The sequence below is a fragment of the Rutilus rutilus genome, assembly GCF_951802725.1.
Source record: "Rutilus rutilus genome assembly, chromosome: 7".
In the NCBI taxonomy this organism is placed as follows: domain Eukaryota; kingdom Metazoa; phylum Chordata; class Actinopteri; order Cypriniformes; family Leuciscidae; genus Rutilus; species Rutilus rutilus.
Window position 1 is genome coordinate 32,147,622 of NC_140221.1, and position 18,539 is coordinate 32,166,160.

The following is an 18,539-nucleotide window of genomic DNA, read 5'->3' on the forward strand; positions in this document are numbered from 1 at the left end:
ATTGTGGTGCTGATGAGCTTGTCTGACTCATTATTTTTAATGAACCAAAAGTCTCTCGAGAACTCCAGCACCAATTAAACAGTGCAATCTGTGAGCATGTCAAAAGATTGGTAAGAGTGGCCTATACGCTGATCTTCGGGTCACTATTGGAAACAAGAAATAACAAGTGATAGAGAAAAAGAAAGAGACAGGGAGGTTGTTCTAGATTAGTTCATGCTGTCCAGCGGTTTGTCCTGTATCTAAGCACATGGCAACCTTTCCCGGCGGCTTTGTGTCAGGCTTTCTGTTCTGAACCACAGGGAATCTCACCACAGTTGTTTTTCTATTACCCACACTCTTATACCAGAGCTTTTTGCTGACGAGAAAAGAACCACGATCCCCCTGGACTACTCACTGCCAGCCCAGGCTGCTAACAATCGGAGTGTTGTATTTGATTGTGTAAGCAAGTGCGTCCGGGTCTATCCATCCATTCTCCAATCCGCTCGTATAGGGTGGCGGGATGTGTGAATGGGGATGGTGTACAGTATAAACAGCATTTGGAGATTATCATAGCTAGACTGAGAAATCAATGGCAAATCTAAGCAAATATAATTTTTTTCTGTCTGGTTTTCTCATATGGCTGGTCACTCGTGTTTATTCAGAAAGATAAATCGGGTTTGAGGTGATTTGGGGTTTGGGTTTCTTTCTGTCGCCTTTGGCTGGCTTAGCTGGGGTTTAAAAGACTTAATATTTAGTAATGTTACTGATTTGACATTAACTTACACTGAACTGGATAATGACACTATTGTCTTTTGCAGAGCTGCTTAATAGCTGAATCGAATTTGTTTCATAATAGATTAATTTCGCAACATTGACAGTGTTATTGAACTGAATTGAATCAACAATGAACTGAATTGAGTTGAATAAATGACACAATTTCCTTAGAACTACTTGTGGTTTAATTGAACTCTTTTAACACGGCTATCGAACTGAACTGAATCAACACTGAACTGACTTGAGCCGAATCACTGATTCTGTTATTTCTCTGTTTATTTTTGTGAAGCTGCAATGAAGCAATCTGTATTGTATAAAGCACTATATAAGAAGGTAACTTGAATTGATGAAAGAAGACTCGAGACAAAATTCCACTTAAAACTGGGCACATTTTACTGTCAAACAGATTAAGAAACATTTCCAGTGTTCACTGCTGTGAAGAGGTTGTACAAGGCAAAACAAAGAGTTTTAGAGCAAACTACCTTCCTGAATACAACGTCTCATGTTAAATACTGTGAACACTGAGCTAAAGAATAACTATGAGCTTAAGCTCGGTCATTTAAAGTAGCAAAATGACAAGATGAGCTAATTTGCTTAAGAAATATTGACCATTTATCTGAACTAAACACTATTATATAATATGCTGTATTTGGCAATGTAGCCAGACTAAGAAAACCATACATGTTTACTTTCAGCACTCCTCAAATACTTTTAGATATTGTAATACAGGCTATATTAAAAGTATTATCATTGCTACTGACAATGCTTTAAAGTGATTAGTTTCACCAGTAAGGCCTTGCAGAAAATAAGAGACATTGTAAGACTACCCAAAAAACAAAACACACACAGTATTTCTCTTAAAATACCCCACGAGCCAAAGAATCTGACGATGCAATCATGATGTTGTCAGTCATTCAGCATTTAATCTAATCAACTACTCCATATCAAACAGCAAGACAATAGACACAGGACAAGACGAATATAAACTAAAATATTCTGCTTTTAAGAGCTGAAAAAAAGTTACATTTGAAGCAGTGTAACAGTCCAGACATAAAAAAAAAAAAAAAAGGATGTAAAATTCAGTTACACTTTATTTTAAGGTGCCCTTGTTACAGTGTAATTTTACAATTAAGTACTGAGTAATATTAATAAACAATATGTGCTTACTATATAATTATGGATTGGGTTTAGGGTTAGTTGCATGTAACTATGCATTATTTACTGTTGTTAGTAACTACATGTAAAATGTGTAACAGGGAGTCGGGACACTGTAAAATTAAGTGTTATCTAATATTCTTCATTTATTAGGTCAAAATCAGGCTCTTGGAGGCATTTTCCAGACCAGAACCATTTGAACAAATTCTCTTTCAATCTCAACATATCAGGCTTACAGGCTTTGCTCCACAAAGTCCAAAGGGAACTAACAATAATATTGTTTTCTTAAAACATAATGCATCTTAGTGCCTCATCGAGTTTAATGTTTACCAATTACGGTATTAATGTTTCAATTAGCATCACAACTAACCATTTCGTTTAATTGCTTTATACGTCGGAATCATGAATAATTTGTTAGAGGAAAACTGCCTGAAGCCTTCGAATATTATTGCCCAGAGCTCAATAACACCCTATATGCCTCCATTCTCCATTATGTTGCAAAGCAAGTGGCTGTGGTAAAGATTTAAACGGATGCCGTTAGAAACATAAATAGCATCCAAAATATATTTAGACAACAGTGTCCTAGAAGCAGCATAGTCTGTCCTAGAAACAATACAGCTCATGTTACAATGTCTATTGCTACAGAAAATAGATCGGGATGGGGGGGGATGCACAACGGTGGATTTATTTGGAATGAGACACATGCATGTTTTAAAATGTGTTCTTCCACCAAACTCTCCTTTCATTTCCTAAATCCCACCTAACGTGACATAACTATATGTGCTTTCTGATCAACACAAAGCCATATGGCAAACACTTATTGCAAGAGTAAGGAGGTCTTCACACATCACCTTTCAGCAAATCCAAATGGCTCCATGATCCCCAGAGCTTTTGCGGATACTCAATCAGTGTCAACACACAAAAAAAATCAACTGCTATGTTCTATTACACCCACGGATCATATATCTATTTTACACTCTATCATGGTTTTATAGCATACAATGACTTTGGTAGAAACAGTGCAGGGAGGATTACATGAGTTTAAATGAGCTTGGAAAGCAAAAATCAAAGCCATCAAGACACGCATTCATCTAAACATATCCTCCGTAAAGAAGCGGTTGGGCTGTTTTGATTTGATCTAATCCAAACACACTCCGTTCCCCCGATGGCCCTACAGATACACAGATTTTGTGCTTTATTTGATTTTCGGGGCATCTGCGCAAGTGGTCAGAGATGAAAAGAGATGTGATAGATCAACACAAGGAAAACAGATACACATCCTTGACATCTCAGTGCTTTAAAGCTAAAACTCACTCACAAACACAGACATAGATAAACGTGTAATTCTGCACATATACCCTCCACGGCTTTATGCTCTAAATATAGCGATACTAGGGATGCTTTTTCTGCTGGCTTCCATTGGATATTGCAATGCATTCTCATCTTCACATTATTACACCAGTAAGACTAACCACATTGCAGTTTTTCTATCTGGCAGCTTTCGATGAAATGCTTTGTCAATTGCAACAGATGCTGCTGTTTTGCACTTGAACATCCACTCGTGATGATTGAAGATTACAACTATCTACCAATGTATCTGTTTGGTGCATCCAAAAAACACCCACGCACCAACTACGGCGATTAGAGAACATTTTTCTCCACAGAGAACCACTTTAAAGGCTAAATGTACTATCCTGTATACTATGAAAAAAATGTAACATTTAGAACCACTTACTATTGAAAAGAGAAATACTGCAGATACAATTGCACTTTGACTTATCAGAAATAAGTTATCGTTCACCTAAGAAAACACCACATAACAGAGTGTGACATCACGTCAAATACATACAGACGATTATGACAAACAAAGAGACAGAGAAATACACAAATATGACACGATTCAAGCGTAAACTCGCTAAGTGTGTAACTATAGGTTCAAATTGAATACATTTTAAAATCTTATTCAAAGTTTTCTTAAGATGCTAGAAAATTTTGAAAAACGTTGAAGCTAAAAGACAAAATCTGCCGATCTAAAATGAGCTGCTTCTACACATGCCTAAATGTTACACATACAGTGTGTAATTTTGTGTAATTTTAGACGATAAATCTGTAAGTCTATAGAAATCTAAAATGTCTAAACACACACAAAGCCCCTGATACAGATTTCAAGTGTTATTTCAACCCCACTCATGTAGCTCAATCCTTTGGACTGAACAACTTCATTTTGAATTAAAGTTTCTCTTTTGTCTCTTCTCTCTATCTAAAGATGGTACAGTACAGAGGGAGGTCAGTTAAACGAATGAAACCTGAGTAATATTCCCTCGTGAATCTTAAACAAAACAAAAAACACCATACTTGAACAACTAAAACAGTGCAATATTATGCTGAAAGATAAAGTACAGTAGTTATTTTAAGTTAGAGTGAATATGTACATACAACAGTAATGTAGTTCCAGTTTCTCCTGCACCTGTAGATAGTGAATAACATTAGAACCTCTAGAACTGTTTAGTAAATGGCCTTGTTTCATTGTCCCTGCTAGTTCACCACAAAAACAGCTACTCAAAAATACTAAAAAAACAAATCTGTTCTTATTTTTCTGTGCTATCGCAGCTTTCTCAATTCTCAAAGAAAATGAACATTATTTTCTAGACCTCACACAGGCTAAAAGATAAGACCTGCTGATATCTAGCGAATGTTTCTCTGTCAGGCTGAAAGCTCAAATAGATGGGGTGAACACACAGCACCTACAGTAACAGTAATGGCTGCTTCCCCTCTTGTTACATCCGAGGGCAGAGAATTCAAACATCTTCTCAATGTCATCCATCCTCATCCTCAACCTCATCTTCCTCCTCCACCTCAGGGCTTTTCCGCCCAGGCTCTCTCTCTCGGGAGGGAACGTTGCCGCGTGGGCTCTAAAGTAAGCTACCTGCCTCTTGGGCTGTTTAAACCAACGACACAATGTCACAGAAGGTCATCATAGTCGAGAAGTTTGGAGTGCTGGCGGCTCTTCCACAAGCGGTAGAGGCGGAAGTCGAAGTACATTTCGATCATCTCCTTACCTAAGAGTGGAGAGAGCACAACGTTTTTAGCTCTCCTTAAAATATCAGACCATCAAATCACAGAGAGCACGTCACACATCTATCGTACCATCCGCTGTGTATAATAGATCTACATTTTGTGGGTGTTTTAAATACTGTTCTCTATTTAAAACAGTGGTAATTATCCTCAACAGTGCAAATCAAGCTGTGTAGAGTCCATAGGGGACAAAAAGGAGACAGAAGAGGAGGGAGGGGAGCAAGTGGGCCTCCTGAGTCCAGTGAAGAGACAGGAATAGTGGGAGAAGATAATGAGGTTTTAATTGGAGAATAATTACTGTCAAATCAATAGCGGTGGCACTGATGAGAGTTGGGGTCAGAGTTCACGTGGCACATAGAACTCTCCATACTGTGTGTGTGATCTGCCATGCAAGTGTTTATTTGACAGACCACCATAGCCAGATATATAGATACAATTGACATTATTTATTTAAATGCATGTTTCGTAGTTTGTTTACTGCATGTGTGTCAGAAAGTTTGAGTGGTCATCTGTCGTGTGTGTGTGTGTGTGTGGTACACTCACCCTGAGCTGACAGCTCCAGAGGAGACTTAAACTCAATGGCATGAGGTTTCATCAGTCTCTTGAGGTTTTGAAAAAGCTGAGGATGAGAAAACTTTGCTGTTACTTTTCAATTTTCACAGTTGTTATATCTTCAAATTGTCAAAAGACCTTCGATGTTACTCCCAATATTCCAAATAAAGACTAAAACCGGATATTACAGATATATTTTTCAATGATCAATGCTAATATCAATATTCAGAGAGCAGGGAGGTTGATTACAATAAAATGCAGATAAAAAAAGAAAAGAAAAAAAATGTATATATGTATATAATATAAATTAATGAACGCAAATGAGATATACACAAAATTGTTATTTAATTACTTTATATACTAACAACAATTTAGTATATTATGTAGTGTGTGTATATTTAATATGCATTATTGAATACTTGTTATTGTTATTCTATACACACAATATTTAATACAAATTATCATAGCAATTATTATTAGTATTGGCTTGGTATATATATAAAAAATAACAAGTTTCTAATAATAATAATAACAATAAGTGTTACTTTAATAAAAAAAATTATCTTTTATTATTAATAAACTTTACTGCTTCATTTTATTATTACTATTACCTACTTACTCATTCACAATATAATACATTATTTTTGGCTTAAAATATTTATCTAACAACAACAACAACAGCAAGTATTCAATAATAATAATACTAATAACAATAATAATGAAGCAGTAAAGCATTAAAATAATATTTTTTATTAAAACGATACATTATTACAATTAATATTACTTGTGTAGGCTGTCTGTACATTTCAAATGTCCAAATATCAGTCTATAAGTGCTATATAAGTCTGTATTAACTACTAAAAGCTAACCAAAACCTTCTCTCTGGTCGACTTGATAATCTGACTGCACACGCTGCTAATAGGAGCCATACAGCGATGTGTGTGCATCATAAACTAGAGGTAGCTGGACAGGGCAACTGGTGGAGTGTTGAACTGTGTGTTCTGCCATGCTGTGATCGACCTCCGCTGGCGGGGGTCTGGTAGTGTCAATGAGAATCCTTCATATCGGGACAAAGCCTGTCAGAGTGCATTAATCGCCTCCCGCTATTCTCCTCCCAATCCTTTGACTTCTGTATCTCTGGATGCTGTCAGTATAATCTCTCATCTGGACATCTTATCTGAGAGCTATTCTTCACCTCTCTAAAATCGATCATGAAAGCCACAGAAAGCCTGATAAATCCAGGCTCGGATAATCAATCTCTTTCCATTGTAGTGAAGGCCAGGCCATTTGTAAACCAAAGTGCTCGCATTAAAAATCCCCTTTCATCAGGATATACAAATATGACTTCTAATCATTAAAAGCAATATTAGCAGCTCAAATCAAATTAGCAACAGAAAAAACGGGACACATGGGGAACTGGCTCAAAGCTAATGGTTATAATGATGCTGAGCAAACTACTCCCTTCCCTTTATTCAGTATAACATTACATATGCTCAGGCAGTCTTTGCAACCTTCTTAGCTTTCTGCCTGGTATTGAACACACAAGATATATGGCCAGCTGCTGCTGCCTTGACACGGCTAATAGAAAAACAAATCACAGAGACAGTGTATAACCGTTATCTGATTTTACATTACAACAAAAGCACAAAGGCAGGAGTTTAAAGGCACAGTTCACCCAAAAATGAAAATTCTCTCATCATCATGCTTTTCCAAACCCATATGACTTTCTTCTGTGAATCACAAAAGCAGACATTTAAGAACATACTGGTTGCTATTTGCCATACAATTTGAACGAATGGGAGCTGGAGCTTCCAAGGTTCAAAAGGGACACAAAAGCAACAAAATATATATATATTAAAAAAAAAAATCCATATGCCACAAGTTATGTGATGGACATATTAGATGTCCGATTTGTGAACAAATCAATCTTTGGAAGTGGATCTCTAAAATTAATTTGACACGGTTCATAAAACGAGTCTGAATGATTTGTTCATGGATCGGACTGATCTGGTTCTCAATTCATTGACTTAATGATCATTGACTCAAAACTCGTACGGCCTACTTATATGACACTTTTACGGTGCTTTTGTGTCTTTTTGATTAATTGTAATTGCATGGAAAAGAGAAATGTGTACAACAATAAAATTGCATACAGGTCTGGAATAATAAGAGGGTGAGAAACTGATGACGGTGCGGAAATATTCCTTTAAAAACAGAGAGAAGGCATAAAGCTGTTGGGCTGCTTTCTGCTGCTGCACCTGGTCAGAATCTATATATAGCAAGTTCACTGAAGCTCTTTCTTTCCCCTTCAGAAGGAGCAGGGGCCATGGGGAAAAAATTGCTAAATGCAGCGAAAAAGCCTTCATGTTTCTTTTTTTTTTCTTTACTTCAGTTATATTCTCTCTGTAGACCTGCTTCAGAAACCGACTGGATGAAATGCTCGTGTGGCAGAAATTTTCGTGCATGGCTATGTGTGTACTTCAATCAGAAGACTGCATCCAAATTTGTTTACCAAGTGTCTGTCATACAGGTGCACCACGGTGTTGTCAACCCTCAGCATAATGGTGTTGCAGAGCACTAACTATGCTTAAAATGATCTGTGTGATTTGCAGGAATCCTTTGCATGTAGAAATGGAAAAATAGGTTAAAAAATTATACATTTTGCCTCACAACACCTCTCCATGGTTCAAAACTCATCAGTGTACACTTATAAATATGCATATGCACTCATTCACCATTCAATACGCATGTATTCAGACACATTTGTTTACACTCCTGTGATTTGTTTATGATCTCACAGTCACGCGGCGTCCTGAATAACGAAAACGACTTAAAATCTGATCTGACCCTTCAGACTTCCAAAATGTTTTCAAAAACGAGATTTTAATCTGATCTCAAACGATTTATGGATGCATCTTGGATCAGGTTTGTTTGTATTTAGTCATTCAGTACCATCTGAGACTGTGGGTTACACCACAGTACTTTTCTGAAAGCGTTTATCGTTATAAGCCCATTTCCAGCTTGGCATAACTGAATATATGTCCTGAGCTGTGGTGGCCAGACATGTCAGTATGTGCCACTGAGAGACTGCGTGTGTGTGCATGTTGGAGTGCGTGCGTGTGCGAGTATGAGGCAGAGAAGTGCGAGGGTGGAGGGGTGACAGACTGTCTATCTGTCAGTCACAGAGCAGTTGCTTGTCAATCTGGCACCCTGATCTCATGCAATCATATCCCTGCCTCACCCTGAACAAACGCCAACCTGTCTTCCTTTGTTTCTCATACACACACCTACCACAGCATGAAAGTACATTAAAGTATGAAGCTGTGCAATCGTGTCAGCTCTGCAAGGCTGCTAAAACCCATAAATTAGTATGAATATAAAGAGTATGACTGATATACAGACTATAAACGTAATATTTCTATCTATACACTGAATATTCATCCCATTCCCCTCTATCTCTCACTCATAATTTCCTGTCTTGTCTTTATGACAAAACTCCTATGGAATGAAACAGTGGTTAAAACACACAGGGAGGCGAGTAGATATTATCTACCTTTTCTCCATTAGCATTACCGAGCACATAGCAGCCCATAATGTGGATGAGGTTGGGCTCAGGATTTAATAAACTCATGAATCTGCCAAGTCTCTTCCAGAACCTGCACACAAAAGCTCAGAATGATTACAAATTAGGGCTACATGGTTTTTAATTAGTTGATTAATGTATTAGTTGATTAACAAGTTGATTATCAGCAACGGAACAACAGAACGCCATCTTCAAGTAAGCTACACAAAATAAACTGAGCTGTGATCTTGAATGATTTATAAGTAAATAAAGAGGTCCTCTTTGCAGCATGAAAAGCTTTCACATTTTGAATTAATAATATCCTGTATTTACACCATCTTGTGGCTTGTTGATTATAATGTATTCTAGTAGAAAATTGAAGCCACGGGAGTGGACCAAAAGGCCATTTTTGCAAACTCATCAAGGGTAAAAAAAGGTGATGAAGATGTGACTCCCCTTGCCATGTCCTCTGGGAAAAATGTTAGTTTTTATTTTATTTGTTTTATACCATTTTGATGGTCCACTTTATACATTCTACTAACTAAAAGTAACTTTGCAACTACATGTCAGCTACCAGTCATTCGAATATTAGTAGACTTTCTGCTTAATATCTGCTATCACTTTATTTTGATGCTCCCTCAACAGATGATCTGCTGACTATAAGTAGCTTTGCAACTACATGTCAACTTATTCTACTAACCTTAACCCTAAACTAACAGTTTACTACAGTCTAATAATACTAATACTAATACTAACGAAATAAAGTGTAATCAAATACTGTGCATTACTTCTAATAAATATAATAATACTAATATTCATCTTAATGTCTTTTACGTTAAACCACAGAGCTTTTATTTTGGCGGAAATACAGAAGAGAGACCTTAAAGTTTCGCTTACAGTATGTTGACAAGCTGGGAAGATTTTTGCATCCCTGAATTCATTATGAGAGCCACCATTGTAATCTCAGTTTTTTTTGTTTGTTTATTAATTGTGCAGCACTATAACAAATAGAAAAAAAAAGATTCAGAACTGTTTTGTGAATGTAAACTCACTGAATCATATCCTCCTCCTTCTCTACTTTAGCAAATGTGGCCACTTTGTTCTTCAGTAGGTAGAGATGACCTGGACCTCCCTGGAGAATAAAGAGAGCCAATTACGCAGTGGAAAATATCATGCACAAATACTCCACATGCACACTTGTGAAAAAGCAAGATATGCAAATTATCGCACACATATTTTTTTCCAAACCTGACAGAAGATGAGCATGTTCCAGATTTTGCAGCCTTTTCTGTAGGCGGTGAGTTTCTTTTCAATCTCCTCTGAAGAGAAGAGAGATGAGAGAAGACAGATAGCAGAGAAGTGGAGAGGGAGGCAGCAAGGGAATCATAAGAAATTACAGCCCAGCTTTTTTATAGTAAACAAACAGCAGGAGTAAACATTAGGCATACAAAAAAAAAAAAACGTGTCTGGCCAATTAACACGTACCTAGTATATCATCGAAGGTGGCATGTTCATGATCCTGCAGGCAGAATACAGGGCAAGCATGAACAACAACAAAAAAACTATCAGTTATCAGTTGGTAAATATTACGTCACGTTTTTATTTGAACATAACTTAAGCATAATATATGCGCTAAATCACTAGCTTGGCATTACAAAGCAGTTATCTGCAATCTCGAACAATGATGATTTGCACTACTAAAACTTGCATGTGAGAGCTGACTGGCAGACATCATTAGCGGTGCTTAACACAAGGGGCTTTATACTGATAATCAAAAATGTTATTCTCTTTGATCCTGTGGCTGTGTATGACTGCATCATTAAACTATACTCACATAGAGAATGGGGATTATGGAGGGGTCGTCCCGGCGGATTATGTCGGGAACGTACTCGGCCTTTGGTACTTTTGATGAAATTAGCTGTTCAAAAACAAGGATGAATAAAACATGCGTATTAATGAGCCCATCGATGATCAAAAAGCTGCACTACATTTAATGAGAAACTGATGATGAGTTCATAAGAAGGCAGTTGGCTCATGTCAAAATGGATGAGGGTGATTGAAAGATGCACGTACCATTATTTTGGGTGGGATGAAGTCATCCCCCTCGCAGGCTGCTCTTTCTGACTCTCTCTCTTCCTCCCAGTCGACATCATCACAGTCTTCTTCGTCCAGATTGCCAGACGACGCCTGGAGGTCTCCACCTGGGGAAAAGGTAATATGCAAATACACAGAAACACAACACAAGCACATAAACGACCAATGAGATGACAGGTTCTATCAACAAGCATTCTGTTGTTCATGTCTGAGAGGTTGGCCGTTCTAACATGGCCTCTCCTGCTTGTTTGTGAGGAGAAGGTCTTACAAAGCAATGCATTTAGTGCCATATAGGACACAAAGAGAAAGCACACATATAGACATCAGAATACACCTGTGGTAAACAGACATTTTACACATGCACAGATGCTGATGTGTGTGTGTGCGTGATGAATAGCACGATGTACGAATCTTGCACAATGCACAAATGAAGCCTCTAAAGATCATGTCCATTTCATATTTAAGATTTCTTTCTGCCATCCAAAAATCACATTATCATAAAAAAAATAAAAAAATTAAAAAATTAAAAAATTAAAATGGCATTGTTATTACTGTAGACGTGATAAATAAAATGTATTACAAAAGTTTGGGGTTAGTAAGATTTAAAAAATATATATATTTTATTCAGCAAGGATTCATTAAATTGATCGAAAGTGACAGTAAATACATTTATAATGTTACAAAAGATTTCTATTTTAAATAAATCCTGTTCTTTTGAACTTTCTATTCATCAAAGAATCCAAAAAAAAAAAAAAAACGCGGTTTGCACCAAAATATTAAGCAGCACAACGTGAATGTTTCTTGAGCAGCATATCAGCATATTAGAATGATTTCTGAAGGATCGTGTGACACTGAAGACTGGAGTAATGATGCTGAAAATACAGCTTTGCCACCAAAGGAATAAACTAAATAGAAAAACATTACTTTAAATTATAATAATATTTCACAATATTACTGTTTGACTGTATTTTTGATCAAATAAATGTAGCATTGTATTGGTGAGCATGATAAGAGAGTCAAAAACATAAAAAAAAATTTTTACCAACCCCAAACTTTTGAACGTTAGTGTCTTTAAAAATATAAACATGATAGTAGCTGTTGTACTTCCTTTAATCAACGTTTATTTTAAGGCAAGTCAGTCCAACTCCTATTCACTCCAGTTGGCAAGAACAGAAATATCAAACAGAAAAGCTGTTTGTAATTGTTATGTTTAAAGTTACGTTTAAATAAGACCGGGACATGATCTTGACAGGCATCATAAGATTTGTATGTGAATGTTTTGTGTGGGTGACCAATAATGTACATGTACTGAAATCAGAAAAATATACACCATGGCCGTTTGTGTCTTTCTGTGTGTGTGTGTGTGGACTCACTGTCTCTGGAGTCATGGAGAGAGTCAGGCTTGACGGGTGTGGGGTCACTCCAGGAGCGGCTGAAACTCTTCGCTTTGCGATCAGCAAATGCTAATAACGAAGCGGAGGAGGAAAGCATCACACACACTGCTCTTCAACACACACACACACACACTCTCTGGGCTCTTGTCTGAGGTTGGGAAGTGACATGTTTGAGGATTTAGCTGCTTTAGGCTGACTACTTCTAAATATTAGAATCAATTTTCACTCTGTATACGGTAACGCTTATTGATGAGAAAGAGGCGAGGTATTCAGAAACTAAGTCACATTGCCAGTTGTATATCAGACAAGAGCATCGGTTTCATCCTTTTGACCAGATGCTTGAAGCATCTGTGACTCTGAAAATAATTCATCTGACACCATGAATTATTGTCAAGCAATGGCATGTTCACATATTTGCATTGAAAAATCACACACAATTTGCACACACAACTCACTCTGGGTCTTCACCTTCCTGCTGCCCACCATCCTCAAATGTTTCCGGAAGTTTCTGGGATAGAAAGGATTTTCAGAAGCACAGTAGATTGGAAAGAGGTGTAAGATGAGAGGGGGAAAACAAGAAGAATGGGAGATGGAGTAAGAGGAGACAAAATTGGAAATGTTAAACACACTTTCAAACAATCCATTTATACATGGTAGCATTAGCATGGCAGATTACGAACAGGGACGAGTGTTTGAAGTTATACAACAAGTTCAGTGCACTGCAGACTAATCTCCAGTCCTCACTGTTCCTCTGCAAAAAAATAGGCAAACATATACAGTTTGTCCCAGTTTGACACTGCTTCAGGCTTCAGAAACACATTTACTCATCTGCGTGTCATTTTCAGATATTTAAGCACACTGTTTGATCTTTTAGCTTAAAGTCACCAAGAAATCAAAATGGACATTTCTTATATTTTATGGAATACTGCAGTGTTTATTATAAATAATTTATCTGTGCACGTTTTTTTTTTTTTTTTTTTTTTTGTGAACATGTGCCCTCTTTAATCAAAATAACTTTCCCTCCCCCTGTCTTCTTTGACTCTTCAGGACAATAATTCCTTCTTTCCATCAAACTGTCACTCACATGAGATCACAGCAATTAGCAAACAACAACAATCCAATGAACCAATCAATTCCCGATGGACAAAATCAAGTCCCATCCAACATCTTTATCATCTTTTGTCGCCTATACCAGGTCAAATACTACGTACTCTACTTTATGGGTGAAAAAAATTAGGGTAAATGAGGTATTTTTACAACAGCATTGGTACCCAAAAACATTTGATTTTGTGTGATGTGACATCCATGCAGATAGATGTCAGTATAAACACTGTATTGGCCTGTGAAACATAAACAACCTACTTCCATACTATATGGTAGGTATAGTATGTGAGCCGAGTAGTATGTCCGAATTCATTATATTCATAAAATTGTGGATGAAAAGCACCCGGATGACCTACTACTTCCGTCGAGATTCTAAAGCGTGCATCTGATGGACACTTTTCTATCCCATGAGGCCACGGGATATGAATTGTGAATGGCAGTGAAGCAATGCAAATGACGGCATAATCACATGGCAGTGACAACATGGCGGATGTAGCATGTCTGAAATTCCATTCATACTATATAGAACATACTTTTTTAACAGTCATAAAATAAGTTTCAAACCAAATGTAGTACCTACTATACAGTATGTGATTTCGGACACAGCCTTAAATTCACCTGTGGGTACGTGTTAGCGCAGTAAACCTTGCTAACAATATTTATAACTTCATAGCGCAAAAACATTTAAAAATGTCACTGTGCTTTATGTTTTCATTACTGAGTTCTGGTGACTTTCAAACCAGAAAATCGCTCACAAAAAAATAACAACTACAAACTGCCTCATCACAGAATGAAAGCAAGTTCACTCCTTCAACTGACAGGCTTCCTCTCGTTTGCACTCTACACTTGTTCTCCATGCATCATGTCACCATGGTTACACCGTAGTGTAGTATTGTAGAGTGAGCCGTGGAGAGGTAGGTGGTCTTTCCTCATTTGCCAACAAATAATAGAGCAGCTCACACACTCAATGTGGAGCCTTTAAAATAAACGAGAGCTGGGCCAGGGATGAAATAATGAGGCAATTTGGCTTGTACAAAAAAACAGGATCAAAACCGATGGCCACGGTGTAGAGTAAGCATTTTCTTTCTGCATGCATGATGCAGTTGCACAACACCACAATATTAGAAAGAAGCACTGCGGCCTAAAATATGCTGCGGGAAAACTAATATTCTTACAGTACATTGAGTGATGCGTAGCAGAGGACATTTTTACAGCATGTACTGTACTTGTGCCGCTATGAGCCTCTAATCAAATTCACCAACATGAACATTTTACAAAAGAGAAAAGGGCTTTTTTTTAATATCGCTGTTATATTTGAGATGGCTACAAAGAGCACGGTGACAGTGCATCTATATAGCTGTCAGAACTGCTTTTCTCCTTATGTCTGTCTTGCTGACAACCTTCTAAACTGCTGTCAAAGTCAGTGTGCCAGCTGACAGGGAAAGAGCGCAGATCTTCATCAAGTTTCAAAAATAGAAGCGCGTATCAAGAGAACTATGAGAATCATTTTTAATTAGACGCACTAACGATCTTAATCCTCATTTGTGAGTGAGCTGAAAATAGAGTGAGCAGTCAGATCGCCGGAGTGTGACATGTAGATCCTCACAGAAATGTGTGTATATATATCCATTGCTTTTATGAATAATTTAAGAATATAACATAACACATTTCTTAAAAAGCAAAATGGGAACAACAGAAACAGCTCAAAGTTGAAATAAAACAACTGTGCCAGAAGATTTAGAGCATGTTCTACTTTTTTTATCTGATGAAACTCAGCACAATTAAAAATACTATGAGCTTCATGGGATAGTTCACTGAAAATGAAAATGCTGTCATGATTTACTCACCCTCATGTTGTTCCAAACCCATATGACTATTTCTTCTATGGAACATAGAAAGTGCTTTTGAAGAACATATTGTTCTCAAAAGTGAGAACTGGAGCTTCAAAATGATAAAAGGCATGCCCTACCTCTCTTTGACATGTTCAAGAGAAGAAGATATTCTGATTTGTGATTTAATCGATCAACTGAATCAGCTGATGCAGTTCACAAAGCAGAATGATGTGTTCACTAATTTAACTGGTCTAATTCAACTGTGAATTCAACTTACCGACACAGTATTCAGTTACAGTAGGTTAACATCTCACTGAAGAGTAATATTATTAGTTAATAAATCAGCTTAAATGTTGGTCTGTCCATCACACAAAGCTACTGTATTAATAATGTTTCAAAAGACTTGGAATGCAGCACACAAATCAAATGCATATGAATGCATAAACTGATTTTGTCACCATTGATTCTGACTGCATGGAAACAAAGGACCAAGTTATTATTATTATAAAACTGTATGATGGAAGAAAGACACTCATAAGGGTTTTGAAAGACATAAAAATGAGTAAATGATGGCAGAATTTTCATTTTTGAGTGAACTAAACCTTTCATGTGCAGTTGTTTTGTAATCCTAATGGATGCAACCAATTATCTGCAACCTTCCCACAGTCACAGGCATCTACAGTAATGTTGTTGAGCAGCGTCATGGGATCTAACCCACTAAAACACTAAAAGCTAGATTCACAGTCTGCTCTTTTTTTCTGTTTAATAAAAGGGGAGCTGAACTCTGTTACACATTTGCTGGGAAGATGAAAACCATATCTGTCCTTTCAATTGTCCTTCTTTGCTCTACACATTAGATCTCTCTAGCAATTCTGCATCACGCTGCACATGGCATTAGTATCCTACGTGACACTAGACTAGACTGATAAGTGAAACTCCGAAAGTGTTCAGTTGTCAGCTGTATCGATTAACTCACTCAAGATACTGCACCTTCGGTTTTTCGACTGACCTATTGATCCAAGCAGCCAAACACAGAGACACAAACACCCCCACCCAGGTGCTGTGTGTGTGTGTGTGTGTGTGTGAGGTTTTGCTTAAATTTTAATTTAAACGTATATTGTGGGGACCAGCAAATGGCTTAGTGAACATCAAAAAAGAAATCAAATTCTAATCCATAAAGGTTTGTGTGAGGGTTAGGTTTAGGGGTTTGGCAATAGAAAATATCACTAGCTCTGCATAAAAACAATACAAGTCAATGGAAACTCCCCACCATTGGGATCAGTAAGATTCTTCTAATGTTAATGGAAAAAGTCTCTTATGCTCACCAAGGGTGCATTTATTTGATCAAAAATACAGTAAAATAGTTGTCACATTCACCGTCTGTCTTCTCAGCACTACACTTCCCAGAATCCTCCGTCATCATCACCTTCACCTGCACATCGTCATCATCATCCTCAGCACCTGTGTTCACTCATCATCATCTCCTTCCCGTTCTCATCCCAAGGCGTCATATACTGACGCTTTTGACATGTCGTCTACATCCAACGCACATGGCACCCTTTAGCGTCAATATGAGACGCAGATAGATATGGGCCAGAAGGCGCCTCCTAGCGGTCTAACCCTAACCCAGACCTAAACCTGCCCATAACCGAACAAAGCTATCTGTGTCTCATATTGACGCTAAAGGGTGCCATGTGCGTTGGATGTAGACGAAATGTCAAAAGCATCAGTATATGACGCCCTAGGATGAGAATGCGTTGCCTCCTTCACCTGTTGTCTTGTCATTATCTTCTGTGTATTTAAGTTTCCCTGTTCACTTGTCTATTGCCGGTTATTGTTTGTGTTCATACACACTGTTTCGATTGTTGGATTGTTTGTGTGTTGGAATATTAAACCTTGGTTATTTTTGTACTTTGAGTTCGCCTTCATCTACCCTGAGACGTTACAATAGTACTATTGTGAAATATTATTACAATTTAAAATAAAATGATGTGCTGCTCAATATTTTTGTGGATTTTCCAGGATTCTTTGATGAATTGAAAGTTTAAAAGAACAGCATTTATTTGAAATAAAGTATTTACTGTCATCTTTGATCAATTTAATGCAACCTGGCTGAATATTAAATTCTTTAAAAAAAATCTTACTGACTCAATTTCGGAACGGTAGTGTATATCTAACCATTGTGATTTTATTTCTTATTTTAAACTTCATCTCACAATAACTGGTTTTATTTTTTACTCTAACGTGGAAACTGGCTTCTGCAGAACTCCCTGGGTTTAGATCAATAAACTGCTGCTGGCTTTCTGCTTGGTAAACCTAGCACAACTCCACAGGGAAGTGTGCAAAAGAGAAAACAGTTCTTCATGTGTAGTATGCAGCATCAGAGTTTGGACTTTAAAGATCTGAGGCGATACACGCTATAATACTACAAGTAACACAGGACAACACAAAACACTGTCTCTCCGCTGTCTCACTCTACATGTGTGTGTGCGTTTTGGGAAGGGCTGTGAGACAGGACATTAGGGGCATTAGACAGTACCTCTCCATCAGTGCGGTGGCCTCTTGCTCTCTTTTCCTCCTTTTTCTCTCTGCAATTCCACGGAACGCCCTGCTGGGACCGGTCACAGTGTTATGGGTGTGTGTACAGGGAGAAGTGCAAAGGAAAAAGTCTAGAGTGGCCACAGAAAGGTTCAAACCACAACAGGAGCTGATCACCACCCACAGGTCAAGGGGACACGACTACACGCACGTTCACGAACCAAACACTACGACCACAGCAAAGTCAAGTGTAACAGACACTCAGTCACCAACCAGCACAGAGGATCAATTCACAGAAATCTGTAACGTCTTTGTGGGAGTGGTTATCATATCTAGAGTGCTTCTATTGTTTTTGACAGGGTGACAGAAGATATAGCCATCATCACTGACAGTTTATGTTAAATCAAACTCCTGTCCCCAGTAGATGAGGTTAATGACAGCCCAGAAGCTACTTTCTGACAGTGCATGTGTGCATTTAAT

The 18,539-nt window shown here is 37.6% G+C and overlaps 2 protein-coding genes across 3 annotated transcripts in view; both read right to left on the minus strand.

The window, feature by feature from the left end:
* The window catches only part of tacr1a (tachykinin receptor 1a), a gene marked incomplete at its 3' end in the record, with an annotated part of 305,040 nt that overhangs the window by 34,475 nt on the left and 252,026 nt on the right, over positions 1 to 18,539 (minus strand). The gene's annotated exons all lie outside the window — the stretch shown is intronic.
* The window catches only part of nsmfb (NMDA receptor synaptonuclear signaling and neuronal migration factor b), a 32,786-nt gene continuing 15,377 nt past the window's right edge, over positions 1,131 to 18,539 (minus strand). For both annotated transcript variants that reach the window (XM_084413939.1, XM_084413938.1), the window contains exons 5-14: positions 13,041 to 13,093; positions 12,565 to 12,654; positions 11,171 to 11,298; positions 10,932 to 11,015; positions 10,583 to 10,616; positions 10,346 to 10,416; positions 10,150 to 10,229; positions 9,089 to 9,191; positions 5,527 to 5,602; positions 1,131 to 4,967 (exon numbers count right to left, since the gene is read on the minus strand). In XM_084413939.1, the coding sequence (XP_084270065.1) occupies positions 4,870 to 4,967; positions 5,527 to 5,602; positions 9,089 to 9,191; positions 10,150 to 10,229; positions 10,346 to 10,416; positions 10,583 to 10,616; positions 10,932 to 11,015; positions 11,171 to 11,298; positions 12,565 to 12,654; positions 13,041 to 13,093 (817 nt within the window). In that variant the 3' untranslated portion in view covers positions 1,131 to 4,869. The remainder of the gene's footprint in view (positions 4,968 to 5,526; positions 5,603 to 9,088; positions 9,192 to 10,149; positions 10,230 to 10,345; positions 10,417 to 10,582; positions 10,617 to 10,931; positions 11,016 to 11,170; positions 11,299 to 12,564; positions 12,655 to 13,040; positions 13,094 to 18,539) is intronic.